General features: G+C 44.1%; 1 protein-coding gene across 1 annotated transcript; it reads left to right on the forward strand.

Moving 5' to 3' along the window:
* Positions 1–1071: 1071 nt before the first annotated feature.
* LOC146857164 (gamma-crystallin 2-like) lies at positions 1072–14999 on the forward strand. The gene is made up of 3 exons (XM_085647654.1): positions 1072–1166; positions 5412–5654; positions 13973–14999. Exons 1-3 carry the CDS (start codon positions 1155–1157, stop codon positions 14243–14245), a joined length of 528 nt encoding a protein of 175 aa, XP_085503780.1. The 5' UTR covers positions 1072–1154; the 3' UTR covers positions 14246–14999.
* Positions 15000–15327: the final 328 nt, after the last annotated feature.

A 15327-nucleotide genomic window follows, 5' to 3' on the forward strand; every position in this document is an offset into this window, starting at 1 on the left:
ACCTATTTTCCTGTCGAAAGAGGATATGAGAGTCATTGCGCACATTAGAAGATTCACCAGATATTGCTCTAGAGTGCGTGAGGGCACATGACTCTGTCTTCAGTGCCAGTCTTGCCTAACGGCCAGAGCTGCCAAATTTGGCCAGGTTTGAGTCTCAGCGTGGGCTCAACATCCAGTGATCCTGGTCAAATCACCTAATCTCTCCCTGCCTACCAAAAATGGATGTGTCCTTGTGTAACTTAATTGGTGCTCACGTAAAGCATTCCCATACCTTCGGGTCAAGTTTGCGCTATATAAAAACTGCAACAACACAAAATCCACAAATTTGTGACACTCCCAACTTAAAAGACCCTAAAACATCAACCCCTTCCTTGGTACTCATCTTCTGGCCAAGCAGCAGATTTACAGCAAACAGTCCCTCACGCAAGACTGGGAGAGAGCTCCGCGCGCGGATATGGAGAAGGCCAGAGAGTGTGATGGGCAAAGTTCGGAGCAGGGATGTGTGCAACAATGGTGCCTGTTAAATACAAAGGTGTCAATATGATTTAAGTTTTTCATATTTTTTTTTACTATGTAGGGTCTCGCTCTCTATCAATGATACACATATCGATTCACGCCTCTTTCAGAATGATTGCCAGCTGTGGCTCTGAAGGTTAAACACAAATCTCTGCAACATGTGCTTAACCCTCCGATCTCTCGATCTAGAGATCCCTCCGGCAGGCATATACACCCACTGGGCAATCTCTCTTCTTTGTTCTTCGCCCATAATGGCCGCACTGTCGGATGCCCCTCTCCATTGAGAACACGCTGATCTGAGCGCCTCTGGGCAGCAATGGCCTTCGTTCCGGGTGCGCCTACTGCCATCACTGGGCTGGGGGGGGGGGGGGGGGGGGGAACAAAAGCGACACGCCAGCGGGACCGCAAGCCCCCTTCGCACAAAAGAGAGCCCCCTACCCGCGTGCACTGTTGGGGCCTCCCATGTATGATGTGCTGAGCTTGCGCTCGCGCTGTCTACGCCTCCGGGTCATGTGCTGAGCCGGCAGTTCCCAAAGACAGTATAAAGGCCCCAGACCGGGCGCCTCCACTCCAGCAAGTGAGCCATTACTGACCCAGGCACCCACCGGCGCAGGCGCAAGCCCATTCAGTGATACGTGATGGCTGGCAAGGTAGGTGACTCTCACAGGTTTCTGCAAACATTGGGTGCTCGTTGCCATTTCGCAAACTATTGGTATTTATGTTTTTAACTGAATTTTGAACTGTTTGGGGTTTGCACAGGCGGAATGACGGCAAGCCAGCTGGGACACGCTTATGACGTTAAAATACTACCGGTCCGGATGGGGCAGCATCAGTCATGCCAGACATTGAGTCGTCCTGCCTAGCACCGAAAGACGGACAGGGCTGGAGATGAGTCAAATCAGTGAACTTCAGGAATTTACATACACGTATTTTAGGCAGGGCTTTAAGTGGGCCGGGTCCTGCCGGTGCTCAGCACCGGCATTTCTAAAAAGCAGGTGCTGGAACGGGTCCCCATCGGGCTTTCCGTTTTTGCCCTCATCCTCAGGGTGAAAAAAATATCTTAAATTTGTGCCACTCTTCACTAACTCTGATGTAACTTCAAAGAGACTCGTTATGGTTCTTTCACAGTCTCATCATTTCAGAACGTTTTTAGCAGCTTGATATAGCGCAAACTCGACCCGAAGGTATTGGAGCGCTTTACATGAGCACCAGTTACATTACACAAGGACACATTCATTTTTTGAATTATAGACTGTTGAAGCAACGATGATGCTCAGTTTTAGCCGTTAGGCCACAAACTCTCCCACAAGAACTAAGGTATTTTCAATATTATATACAACAAAGGAATAGTTGGTGCCTATACATCTTATGCAACTTAGAACCATTGACAAAGCCAATAGTCCTGGTTTGTTGAAAGTGTAATGTTACTTGCTGTATTCTATTTCTGGGTGCACTGTCAGAAGCAGCAAACTACCAGATGGACGGCACACTATGCCAAGCACAGATTTTTAGTTTGCATGGTTTTATTCAGGGCTTTAAGTGGGGGGTCTGTGGGGGTCTGAGCACCCCCAGTTTTTTGGGGGGGGCCTCAAAAGGGGTCTCTAGGAGGCTCTATTTCCGGGCCTCAAAGTTCAAAGGTAAGGTGACCAGACGTCCCAGTTTTTGTTTGGTGTTTCGGGTGAGCATGTGCGCGCACTGCTTAAGGCGTGACGTCATTGTAGCAGGAAGGGAAATCCTGTGAGCGCAATAAACTTAATCAGTCAAGTCGTACTTGTAGAGCGTTGCCTGTCACACGAGAGGGTATCCAGGCGCTTGCTGCGTGTCGAAGAGCCAGGTCTTGAGCTCCTTCCTGAAGTAAGTCAGCAAGGAGGTGGTGCAAAGGTCGTTTCAGGCTTTGGCGGTGAGATGGGAGGAGCCACCCCCTTTATTACATCGGCCACGCCCCTTTGAAAGACCCCCACTCCGGCGCTGGGGTTCAAACCATGAGCCTCGTGCTTTGGAGTCAGCCACTCTGCCGCTGCGCCACATCTCTACTACTACTGAACTAGAATACTGAATACAAAATATCTTGAAGGCAGGTATGCAGAGATAAGTATAGATTAACAATGCTCATGTCTTCATATAAATATACTTTGCTGAAACTTCAAACTATGTAGCTGTGGCGGCAAGAGTAGTTAAGCTATATTTACATACACCTACTTACCTTCACGGTATTTAGCTAGGTAATATTCTGGTTACAATATTTTTGTAGCACATTATATTTGAACTCGACACTCTGCCATACAACCCTCCAAAATGCTTATTTGTCACTGGTAATAGAGAGGTTAGTTCTGAAAGACCAGCTTTTGGCATATGGGCGGGTGTTATGGAGCTGTCGTTTGGATAGCAGCAGTGTAACACAGGCCCCTGCAGCCCCCACTGTGCAGGGGGTACCCTAAGATCCTGGGGGCTCCCTGAGCACAATACTCTAGCTGGAGAGCTCCTGATTGAGTCCGGAGGGTGCCCCTACACGTACCTTGCAGGTGGGCCCCCTCAAGTTTCGTTAGGCCAGTGTTGGATGGTGCCGTGGAGGGCAAGTGAGCAAGACTCCGCTCACCATGCAAAGGGTTTAAGAACCAACCTGTGCTAAACTGGTAGCCAGTGGGGTTGAGACAGTGTAGGAGACATATAATCGGATATACTCATGCCAGGACCTTCACGCCACGATACCCATCAGGCAAAAGAGTGGGTGATCAAGGGAATCAACCAAGGGGTCTGTTCACCCTGACACTGGGCTGACCATCAGAAACACCATAATCAGGGCTACATTCTTACAACATTCTGGCATGATGTAGTGGGCCTGCTTGTGAGGTTTCAGGCATCATTTTACACTACTGAGGCAGCCATGAGGTCACCCTCACACTCTGAGCACACATGGGCTAAAATAGACCCTGTTCAATTTACTACTGAAGGCCGACGCTTCTCTAAAGGCAAGGATAGGTCCCACTAAGCAACACCAATTTACAGCCTTCAAAAGCTGCTGATTCAGAGCTGGGCTGACTGTGCAGCTGTCAAATAGCCCTGTTGCTCATAATAAACATTGATTGGGCTTGGATCTGCTCCTTTCAGCCACTGGCTTTTTCCAACCAGCCTCTTTCAGCCTTTAACTTGTGACTTTGACCAACACATCTTAGCTCAGCCCAGTCAAGTACTCACTCCTCTCTCACTTAATGCTGTTGACTCAGACCAGTGGAGCACTCATCTCTCACTGAATGATATTGGCTGTTTGGGTATATCCTTCCACCTCCACTCGACTTCTTGCAGTGAAATGCACAAGGGACTACTTTACAACAGTTGTCTTCTTTGCCCACTTCTGCTGGATCCTTCAAGTGTGTTTTCGATGCGTTCCTCTTCTCTGCTACAAATATTTGATAATACATTTGCTTGCAATCTAATATGTATTCTTACTTATTTTGCAATTTTTTGGTTCTTTGATACGTCACCATTTTTAAATGTATTCAACCATCATTCTTCTTGCTGCCTGAACCACTGGTGGTGCTTGTGTTAATGCCAGCATTAATACCATGTATCTGGTACCAACAACTTTGCAACATATTTAATAAGAGAGCGAATATAACAACATCAACAATTTTAATTTTTGATACTCTCTTTATTCCTTCTAGCCCCCACTTCTTCTGTTTCCTTCTCACCCTTCCTTACTTCCCATGTGCTTCTATTTTTTCTTGCCTTTCTTTAATGAAATAATGCAGCAGGCATTACCATGTTAACTGCCGACTTATTGGCACTGCCAGTACTTGTTTTATGTATGAGAAAAACTTCAACAGAAAAAATGCGTTTCGGCATCCGCCAACAAAAATCCTTGCACTGTTTGCTTCCTAAGAGGTGAGTGAGCCTCTGAAAGCTTGAGTCAGATGCCTTGTTCTGGCTCGGCTCGAGGTTTTCTTAGATCCTCGAGCCCAAACGAGGCGAGCCCTGTGTGGCTCCTGCCTCCCACCCATGCTCTAACCCAGTGCTAAATGTGTAAAATATTGAGGGCCTGATGTACAACCATTAAGTTTAGCGAGTCACAAATTGTGCAAAATTGCGACTCACAATTTGCGACTTGCTAAACTTAATGTCCAACAGTGTCTCAGACACTGTTTGCAAATCCCATTGAGTTCGCAAATTGCATGCCTCATGAATAACAATTAGGCTATTGCAATTTGCGACCCCATTGGGAATGGCTCACACTCACGGGCAAACGGGATGCATTTAAAAAAGAAAAGACGACTGCCTGCCTTTAAAAACATATCTGCGCACCCATTCACAAAGGGGAAGGGGTCCCCTGGGGACCAGTTCCAGTTTGCGAGTGGTTTACCACCCTTAAACTGCAAGTGTTTCGCAACCGCAATTGCGGTTGCAAAACAACCATACATAGGTTATGAACTCGCTGTTAGGAAGGGATGCCCTTGGCATGCCCCTTCCTAATAGTGAGTCATTAACCATATTTTTTGATTCGCTAATTGGTTAGCGACTTGCAAAATTGGGTTAGTACATTGGGCAGATGTTTTTTGCGGTCGCAAAGGAGCCAAATTCCCCATTTGCGACCGCAAAAAACGGTCGTACATCTGCCTCTAAGTGTTAAGTTTTGTTTAGTTACATGGTTTGGTTTCCTTTTACTCATGTTGACTTATTTTACTTCACTCTTATTGGTTTCTTTTTTAGCTTTCTCACTTGCCTTCCTCTTTAATTTGCTGTGTTCTCTCTTTTTCAATCTTCCATGTGATTCTTTGATACATTACATACCTTTAATAAGTTCTAAACATTCCGTTGATTCTCTTTCTGTTCTCTATTATAGTTTTTTTGCCTCTCTTCCTCTCATGCCCTTTTTAATTTTTTTCTTCTGTTTGTTTCAGATCACTTTCTACGAGGACAAAAACTTTAAGGGTCGCTCCTATGAGTGCTCGGACGACTCACCCGACTTGTACACCCACTTTCTCCGATGTAACTCCATCCGGGTGGGGAACGGAAACTGGATGCTTTATGAGCGCCCTGGTTTTATGGGGTACCAGTACTTTCTAAGAAAAGGGGAGTACCCCAGCTACCAGCATTGGATGGGGTTCAATGACAACATCAGGGCCTGCCGCATGATCCCAGCTGTAAGTATTTTTTCAACCACCTACAACCAAAGGATCACCCAACCCTCTGTTATTAAAGTTCCTAGACCATGACAGACTCCATAGGAAGCACTGTATAAAATCAGAATGTATTGTTTTAGGGAAATACCAAAGGAAAACAATAAAGGTCTAATTTAGGTAATTTGGAGTGGAAACAGTCCAACCCAAAATTATTATTTGTGCCTAGCTGAAACCAGGTTTTATCACCTGAATTAGCATTCTACACAACAAATGAACCATGTTATCACAACTCATGCATTATCTTTTGGCAACCTTCCATCCTCCTACTTGGATCAACATCAACAAATATCTCCTGGGGAGAGGCAGATCCATGGAGGCTCCATACAGACTTAGATCCCTTCCACCCCAGATGCACAACCTGGTGATCAGAGCCATGCTGACCACATGGTAAACGCTTCTGGAAACTAACCGTAGGCTACAACGCCACCCCTATAAGGCATAACAATGGCGTACAAAAGTAGAGAAGAAGCCCATTGACTGGCCGCTGTAGAAATCAGCAGGGATCACGAGGGTCGAACAGTTATTTAATGAGGGCACGCTCAAACCTTTCAGGAACTGCAGTTGGAATATGGCCTTGCGTAATCCCAAAATCCCTAAACTCAACTATCGCATAACATCAGAGCAAATTGTGGAGGCAGTTGACCTCATTTTTAAGTCACCCATCCGTCACTACTTGGAGACATGGGGAGCGTAAAAAATGATTGGTCTCTCACCTTTACGCTGTTCAGATTGATGCACCCTTCTCTACACCTGTAAGAAAAGTTACTAGGGGTTCTGTCAGGCTGCACTACAAGCGAGTAACGGAAGACTGGACGGCCCTCAAACATATACATGACACTCTGCTCTGCATGACAACGTTGAAATTTAGCTACTTGAAGTGTTACAAAACTGTCATTGGACACAGAAATTCCACAGAGCAGGCCTCCTTTCTCATGATACCTGTTGGGGATGCTGGAAGGGGAATTGTACCCTACTGCACATACAATGGCTTTGTCCAGACATCACCAAAAAAAAAAAACATTTCAGGAACAATAGACACCAACACTTCGCCCGCAAACGTAATCCAGCAAGAAATTAAAATACACACTTATGCATCAATCTTCATTTACACTGAGGCAGGACTCTACATCCATCTCACCCGCACATTTACTCGACAAAACGCTGGCAGTCAAGCATGACAATTCGGTAGTCAAGAATATAAGCTTTCAACTCATGCTCACAAATGACAGCTTTGATCTTGGTGGCAGGGTCAGTCCAAAAGACCTAAACCCCAATTCATTCAGGCTGCCTTTTAGATAGAGTGTTCATGTATTGCTAGCAAGTTTTGTGGGCTCGGTCATTTCAGCTGGCGCCTCCAAATAGGTCCTTCCATAGCAGTTTCTATTCAGATGCAGTCAATACAACACTGGGGAAAGGGGAGTTGCTTCTAATATGGGGCAGATTCTAAGCTCCAAATATAGTGGAATGAATGAAGTCCCAATCTCAAGCTTCAACAGTGTTCTTAAAAAAAATTCTCTACTACTTGAAGGAGTTTTCAAAAATGATATCCCCATAATTCAGTGCTATATATAGCAGATGTCACTGCCTTCTGTTTGTAAATATCAAAAAATACTCAGGGAACTTCTTTAATTTTTTGAAAGACGAAGGATGGCATTTGATGCATGTTTCAAAGTGGTTGTAGCCTTGTCGATTTGGTTGTTCCAGTTCAGTTTATAATTAAAAGGAATACCCAGGTAGCCATAAGATAAAATAAAATGCCACTTGTTGGCCGCCGACCAATAGAGACCTGTTAGCAAGTGGTGAGGAGTGCACAGCCATGATTTTAGTTATCAACAGATTAATTTGGAGGTCTTTTTCTATGCAAGACTTCTTAAAACTTGATAGGGTCTTGAGGGTTTCATTGTGTGTCCTTGATAGAATTATTGCGTCATCCTCAAATCATAGAATAACTATCTTTTTGTTGTATAGTTTCAGCGCACCAGGTTTCTTCTTCTCTAGAAAGCTCTGGACGTCATTCAAAACAAGCATTTGCAATGCAATAGGTCTCGCATTTTAAAAACTTTGACCTACTGGTGTTGTAAATGACAATGGCTTTTATTATTGCAGGTTTTTTTTTAAATAAAAGGCATTGTCATTTACAATGCCAATAGCTTAAAATCTCGCAATTGCAAGACCTATTGTATTCCAAATGCTTGTTTTATGTATAGCACCTGGTGGAGATCGTATATAGGTAACTTGTTCCTAAATAAAATAGTTATACTTGCACACTTATGGTGTCTCCTTACCAGTGTGCAACTTCTAAATGTAACAAAGCCCCCTCATGGAGGAAGAACAGGGGCATATGGTAGACAGCACTGCATTCTATGCTGCTATATACTGGTCGCCCTTCTTCACCTGAGTGAATGTCATGCTGTGGGTTAGTGTGATTTGTTATAAGTGTATTGCTCTACAATGTACTTTCAAAGTCTCTCTTCTTCGAAAATGAATACAGATATATTTAAAAAAATATATATTGAATGTTTGTTCATCGTCGCATTATACTGATCCATTGTAGGTATGTTGTGGTTAGTGACAAGAGTCAGACATGTACAGATGATGTGGGTGGGGGGGAGATGGATGGGTCAGCAGACTGATAATGCGATTGTGCGGTCTCTCTTCACCAGCACAGTCAATTAGAGCAATGGGATAGAACCAGTCCCAAATATTTTAGGAGAACTCTAGCATTTTCTTGAGCATGGGAATTCACACCCCAGTCGGTCCTCATTGAAGAGTGCAGGCAGGGCAGAGTGGTGACTTGCTCTTCCGCTGCACATGTGACGGGAGATTTGTGCTTTTAGTGCATACCCTAATACAGCATGCCTCGCAGACCAAGCAGAGCATACGCGCTGCCGCTAGGCTGGACCTAAAAGGAGAAAATAAAAGGGGAGCAAGCACACAGTCCTGACGTACACTGTCTGTGTCCCTCCTAGCAGCTTTGTTGTCTTTGTGTCTTAATTTGTGATAGGAAACAACAATCTCGGGTCATGGCTCAATTGCCAGCAAGGCCTAGCCTAATAATATCAAAAAACAAAAAGTCTGCCAATACTGCACTTTAATCAGAACAGCTTCTCACAAAGTGTAATGACTGAAACACTAACACTGGTGACTACTTTTTCTGTCAGATTTAATCATAATTAACTCAAAATAATATCAACATTTTACACGAATTGTACCACAAACCTAAAAACACATCTCATAGTGATGTTCGAAATATTTTTAGAACACATAATTATTTTTGTGTGTTTGAAACATTTCCTAACATTTTGACAATGACCAAATACAGAACAAACACTCGATTAATCACTCATACCCATTCACCCAACTTATAATATTTAAACACATCTTAGACTAACATAAATCGTTTACATACAGATATAGAGACCATCGACATAAATGATATTAGTAGTTTTTTTTAGACAATATGGACTCAGTTTACACTCGTGGCTGATAGATTGGCCTCAAACAGAGGTCTACGCGTTTCAGATCCCTTTTCTTGGTGGGATCCTCATCAGGACCAGTATTAACTGAAAAAAACAAAAAGAACTCTGTTTACCAAATTACCTACCATCTTATTTGCCTCAGCGATCTACCAAGAGTTTGTAACGCTTACCTGCACCTCAATGCAGTGCCAATCGGGGGTGAAAAAACATCCGGAACAAACCTAGAGAGTACAAATTGGAATACAGTCTTATTGCAAATGGCGTTATTTAGAACTATCAACATACCTATTCACAGGCTGATAAGTCAAGATGTCAGTCAAATCGTCTTACTTGTATGTCCGTGGAGGTTTGTGGACCCAAAACCGGGCGTGTTCTCAAGTCCCTATCGAGCAGAAGGGTAGTCGCAGAAATGCGATCATGTGGACGCCTTTGACTCCAAAGTTCCCAGCTTTGGGGCGCTTTGTAATTCTACTTAGTGAGTCGAAAAGGTAGTGGCCGGTGTTGTCAATTCAATTTTCCTCGACTGTCTGTAAGCACAATAGAAAAAAAAGCATTGGCATAGCCAATAGGTCTCGCCTTTGGGACCTTATAAGTGTTTAGCCATGCAACAGTTGCATAACTAAATACTTATAAGGTCCCAAAAGCGAGACCTATTGGCTATGCCAAGCGGCCCTGCGGCCAAGTGATCGCAATCACGATCAAACATCAAAGCGCCCTGCGACCGCGAAAGTGAAAGTAATCGCGGTAAAGCGCGGCGCGCGCGCCCGCGCACATGCACTGTAGCTCTAGGCTGGCCTGGTAGCACTTTTTGGAGCCCTCTCAATAAGTCTCGCCAGCGCATGCGCTGGGTCAGGCGAGACCTAATGAACCATTGAGGAAATATATCGCCCTATAGTTTTGCGCTAAAAATAGTATAAAGAGCAGCATGGCGAGCTGGCTCGCCTCCTTTTAATGCGACATCACATGTGAACGCCTAAGGATCTCATTCCCTTGCAGGCGGGTGCAGTCACTCACTGCACCCGTCTGCAAGGGGATCTCTCACCCCTTTTAAAAATGCAGGCATGTTGCCGCCTGCACAGTGAAACACGGAAAGCTTTAAAGACATTCAGTATTTCACTTGAATGCGCTGCGCTCACTCTCCTTTTGAAAAGATGCACCCGGCGCAAACAAGGAAAATGCACCTCATTGTAGAGTACGTTTCCAGGTGTCGGGTAGGACAGAAAGGGGAGAGGATATGGCCTAACGGCCAGAACTGCTGACTTTGGAGCTGTGAAACCAGGCTCGAATCTTGGCGTCGACTTAACACCCTATGATTTAGGGCAAATCACTTAATCTCCCCATGCCGTACCAAAAAAAAAAGATATTGTCCTTGTGTAATGTAACTGGTGCAGTGGTGCTAATGTAAAGCGCTCCAATACCTTCGGGTCGAGCTCACGCTATATTAAACTGCCCAAAATAAAAATAAAGCCTATTTGGCTTCTGCCCCCTTTTGTGCCTCTAATAAAGTGTGTGAGTAAAATGAAATTCATAGAACATTCCTGCCATCTAGTGGCTATGCTGAGAATAGCAATCATTTGAAATAAGCCTATTCTAATTTAGTCCTAGCGTCAACAAGATGCAACCAACCTCTGCGTAATACCTTGTCCAAAAAACAGAATTCTACAACATTTCTCAGCTTTATTCGATTTAGCTTGTCCAAACTGTGTCTGCCGCCTTCCTCCAAAACTGTAAAAATTCATGGCAAAATGTCATTTAAAAATATATTTTACAGAAATTAATTTACAAGCAGATTGTACCTGAAAGAAGAGCTTCCCCGGACTGTTTATACCCACATCATGTTCTATATTTTATACATTTTCCCCAGAACTGTGCGTATTCTAAAGACAGCAGAGTCTTCAACCACAGCACAATACCCGACACTCTACAAGGGAACACATTCAGAGAGAACTCCCAACATGCATTAAACATTACCCAAATAAGCAGTTAACCGGCGACTTAGACACCCAACAGGACGTCCTAGCTCCAACACACACTTGCCTAGCGCACACACTCTCGTCGGCCTGGCAGTAGGGGTGGGCGAGTCTACAAATTAAAAGAGAGAGCCGAAACAAGGGTCGTCTCTGGCTCTAAGATCCCGTGACGAGCCGAGCACTGGAAATGTCTGTCACGTAGATGGATCAGCGGTTCTTAACCCTTTGACTTCCATAGACACCCACTGAATCACTACTAGAAACCGGGGCCCACCCCGAATAATATCTATGATTTGCACCTCAAACCAAAACATATACAGAAACAAGTGCACCTCAAATACATAATGATGAAATATTTTATTTAATTCACCAATAAAAAAACGTATCCGAAAATCTGCATTTTGGTTTTGATTTGAAAGTTGGAGTGTTTCAAAATTTAGGGGCACTTATATGCCGCTGGAGTGTCACTTTTGTGACGGCCCGGAGGCACAGTGTGACAACCCATATTTAAACAGCCTTGCAAAGCTACCCTGCGTGGATTTTCATGGCCTTGTAAATATGGAGTAGGGTAATGCCTTACTCTGTGTGGAAAGGGTGTTCCATGGGTGTGGTGTGGGTGTTCCCACACCACACCCATGATTTGTTTGACACTGCCCCAGATTTACAACATAGCGTAAATCTGGGGCAGCACAAAAGCTAACGCCTTCACAAAGCAGGCGAAACGAGGAGGAATGTTTACATTTATCCTAATTTTTTCCAATTTCCACATGTGTTGCAGCACATATATATACGAGGAAAATGCCTCCTTTGGTTGTTTTTTAGCAGGAAGGTGTACCTTCCTGCAGAAAAACAATCCTGCCAACAACACAGACACCCTTGCACCATGGTGCAAAGGTGTGTGCGTTGACACTCGGCTGCAGTTTCTGCGCCAGCAGAAAGGACAGGAATGTGCCGTATCTGGTAGATACGGTGCATTCCTGTCCTTTTCTTTTGATGTAGGGCAGCACAGCTAGAAGGCTTGCGGCACTGCCCTACGCCAAGATATTGTAAATATGCCCCTTAGTTTTATTTTTTTAAAATATACAGTGATATGCTGGACTCCTGCATATCATTTTCTCCTTTATGCCCCAAATGCATGTTCTTTTTATGTCTGCATTTACCAGTCACCAGTGCTGCCAATCATCCATGCTAGATTCCTTTTCCTGCGCTTGTGCTGCTTCCTCAAATCAAAATTATGATACAAATTTAATTTCTACCTTCCAATTTCAAATTTCTTCACACAGAACATTTGTAAGTTTTAATTTTGCTTTTTTTGTATATATATACCTTCTTATTCTGCTAATATTATTTATCTTTTAGACAGTCACAGACCCCTTGAATAGTTGTCATGGACTGCCAGGGGTCTGTGGACCAAAGATTAAGTATAACTGATATAGACGGTCCAACAACTATTATGTAAAAATGGGATAATCTCTTTAAAATTCAAATAAGTTTACTTACTTAACATTCAGACGTGTTTCACCTTATTACATTAGATTATAATGCTGCATTGACAGGCATAATTAAAAGTGATAGTATTTAAACATGAACTAAGAAAGGTTCATGGCCTCTCCCGTGAAGCAAACGAAGAAGCAAGCTAGTTGTCAGGTGAGACCTACATGTGGCCTAGATTCTAATTATACATAGGGCAACATTGTAGTTTGTTAAAGCAAACACTGGAGAGATATTTGCCCAGGATCACACCATTTGGTCAAGCAGAGAAGCGGGTATTAGTTCTAGGTTTTCAGGTTTCACACTATGCAATTGAGTCACTAGATGGGTGTCTCTTTCACCCTTCTGTTTTACATCAAAGGTTCATGCTTTTTCGTAATTCTTGGCGCATGCGGTTAGAGTGTGGGTGGCTGCCAGAAGCCCACTGAAAGCTTGGCTTGTTTTGGGCTTGAGAGTCCAGGAGGACCTTTAGCTGAGCCAGAGCCAGACATTTTGTTCAAACCTGGCTCGAGCTTTCAGTGGCTCGCCCAACCTTACTACTGACCTGGAAGTTGTATAGACAATTTGGGACAGCCCTTTGGCCTCACTCCAATTATACGAAGAACATTAACCCACAGCTTTGGAAGTTAGCACATTCACTTCTCAGGGGAACATATCCATTTGCATTACTGTTAGTGCAGTTTTGCAAGCCCAATCAGACTCTAGTTTGGAGTGGAAACCTCCTAACCGCTTGAAAGTGACTCCCAGATTTCAGACAGTGCTGCCTGATTCCATACCAATTGCAGATTGTGCTTTATGGACAGTGACATTATGCAGCAGGGAATGACCAAATTATGTGGAAGGGTTATCTAAATAATGTAGCAAGATAAAAACAAGTTATGCAGTGTGATGTGGCACATTTTGTGGCAGTATTATTTCACTATTTTAATATTTAACTAAAAGGCAACCAATAACTGTGTGGCAAAATGCGTGTCACTGGTTGGCAAGATAGGTGGCAGTGTTTTTAGTAATTTTTGAACTGTTTGAGCTAGACACTATTGTTTTTTGTTAAAATCTGTAAATTATGCGGAAGATAGACTGATTATGTGGCAAGTGTGGCAACCCCATAATTATGCGGAAAACCTTACAACCACAGAATTGCATAATTCCACTGCCCATTTCTATACAAATACCAATAACATGAAAAATGTTTTATAATGGCTTCCAAATATAGTATTTTCTTTCTTTTTCCACAGAGATTGAGGTTCTATTTATCTTACATGATTTAATTCATTCTATACACCAGCCAGTATCAATAATCCCCTTCTCTCTGTCGCCTCTGCTTCATTTCTTCTCCCAGCACGAAGGATCCCACAAGCTGAAACTCTACGAAAACTTTGACTTCCTGGGCCGCGAAATGGATTTGCAAGAAGACTGCCCCTCGCTGTACGAGCGCTTCCAGCCCCGGGGAGTCCACTCTTGTGGCCAAGTGGAGGGCTTCTGGGTCTTCTACGAGCACCCTCACTATCGAGGAAGGCAGTATCTGCTGTGGCCGGGCCAGTACAGGCGTCACAGTGACTGGGGAGCCAGGGAAGGAAGGGTGAGCTCCATTCGACGTGTCACTGACATCTGATAAAAGAAACATCTTCTGATCAGCACCCCCATCTGAGCACTCTATACCTGGGCCACCATATTCTGCACACCGAAGGGAGCATTCTGTTCTGAGCACTCAATTTTAACACCCTATGAGGGCGTGGGCACCCCATTTTCATCACCCAATATGGCATGCACTTCCTAGTACTAGATTAAATGTGCACCTTGTTCTAGGGATCCCAATCCATCCTGAACACGCTACAACCAGTGCTTAATTTGAGCCCCTATTTACAGGCGGGGCCCACCAGCACTCTCCTTTGGGGACCAGATCCTGTTTTTTCAATCATTAGGCTTTGACCCAGAACAAGAGATAGAAAGGCAGAAAAGGGGGAAGGAAGATAATGACGGAATCACAGTGACAAAGGGGAAAAGATGGATGGAAATGAACCTGCAAGAGTGAAATAAGGGTAAGGGAGGGTATGGTGCTGGATGAAAGAGGCTCGAGGTGGAATCAAGACTAAAAACCCTTGGAATTTGGCAGCTTCAACATTCAGACGTAGAGGCTGTGGACCTCTGAGAAAAAGTTTGGGCACCGGCACTTATTACTTAACAAATTAAGCACTGGCTACAGCAATCCCAGTTTGTGGAGCCTACAACCTGGGGCCTGGTTCAGAGCTGGATCGAAAGGTTTCCTGTTGGAATGAGAATCACCCGGCATAAGAAGTGCCCTTCCAGGAGCAATCCCGGTCTTCATTTTGCCCCTATCCTTTCAATAAAAGCAATCTTTCAGAGCATCTTGTTGCATTTCAATAGTCTCATTATGTGAACTTTTTACTATACAGGCTCACACATCCTTTACTTTATGAGAATAAATATTGCGAGAGAAAGTGGATGTTATAGTTCGACTGAAGCGTACATCTGGGCGTTGCATGCTGTGAGAGGAGTTATAGTTTGTAGATTTATATAGCGCTTCTTCTCATCCGTGATGGTATCCAGGCACTGTCCATGGGCACAGGGAGATTAAGTGATTTGCCCAGAATCACAAGATGTTGCACCGACTCAGAGACTCGAACCCGGCTACTCAGCGCCCAGATCGGTAGCTCTGGCCACTGTGCCACATCC

This window comes from Triturus cristatus, chromosome 3_2 (assembly GCF_964204655.1).
Source record: "Triturus cristatus chromosome 3_2, aTriCri1.1, whole genome shotgun sequence".
Lineage (NCBI taxonomy): Eukaryota > Metazoa > Chordata > Amphibia > Caudata > Salamandridae > Triturus > Triturus cristatus.

Coding starts and splice junctions, on each gene's coding strand:
- LOC146857164 (XM_085647654.1), top strand. Junction 5,655..13,972: donor CCTGCCGCATGATCCCAGCT/GTAAGTATTTTT, acceptor TTCTTCTCCCAG/CACGAAGGATCCCACAAGCT.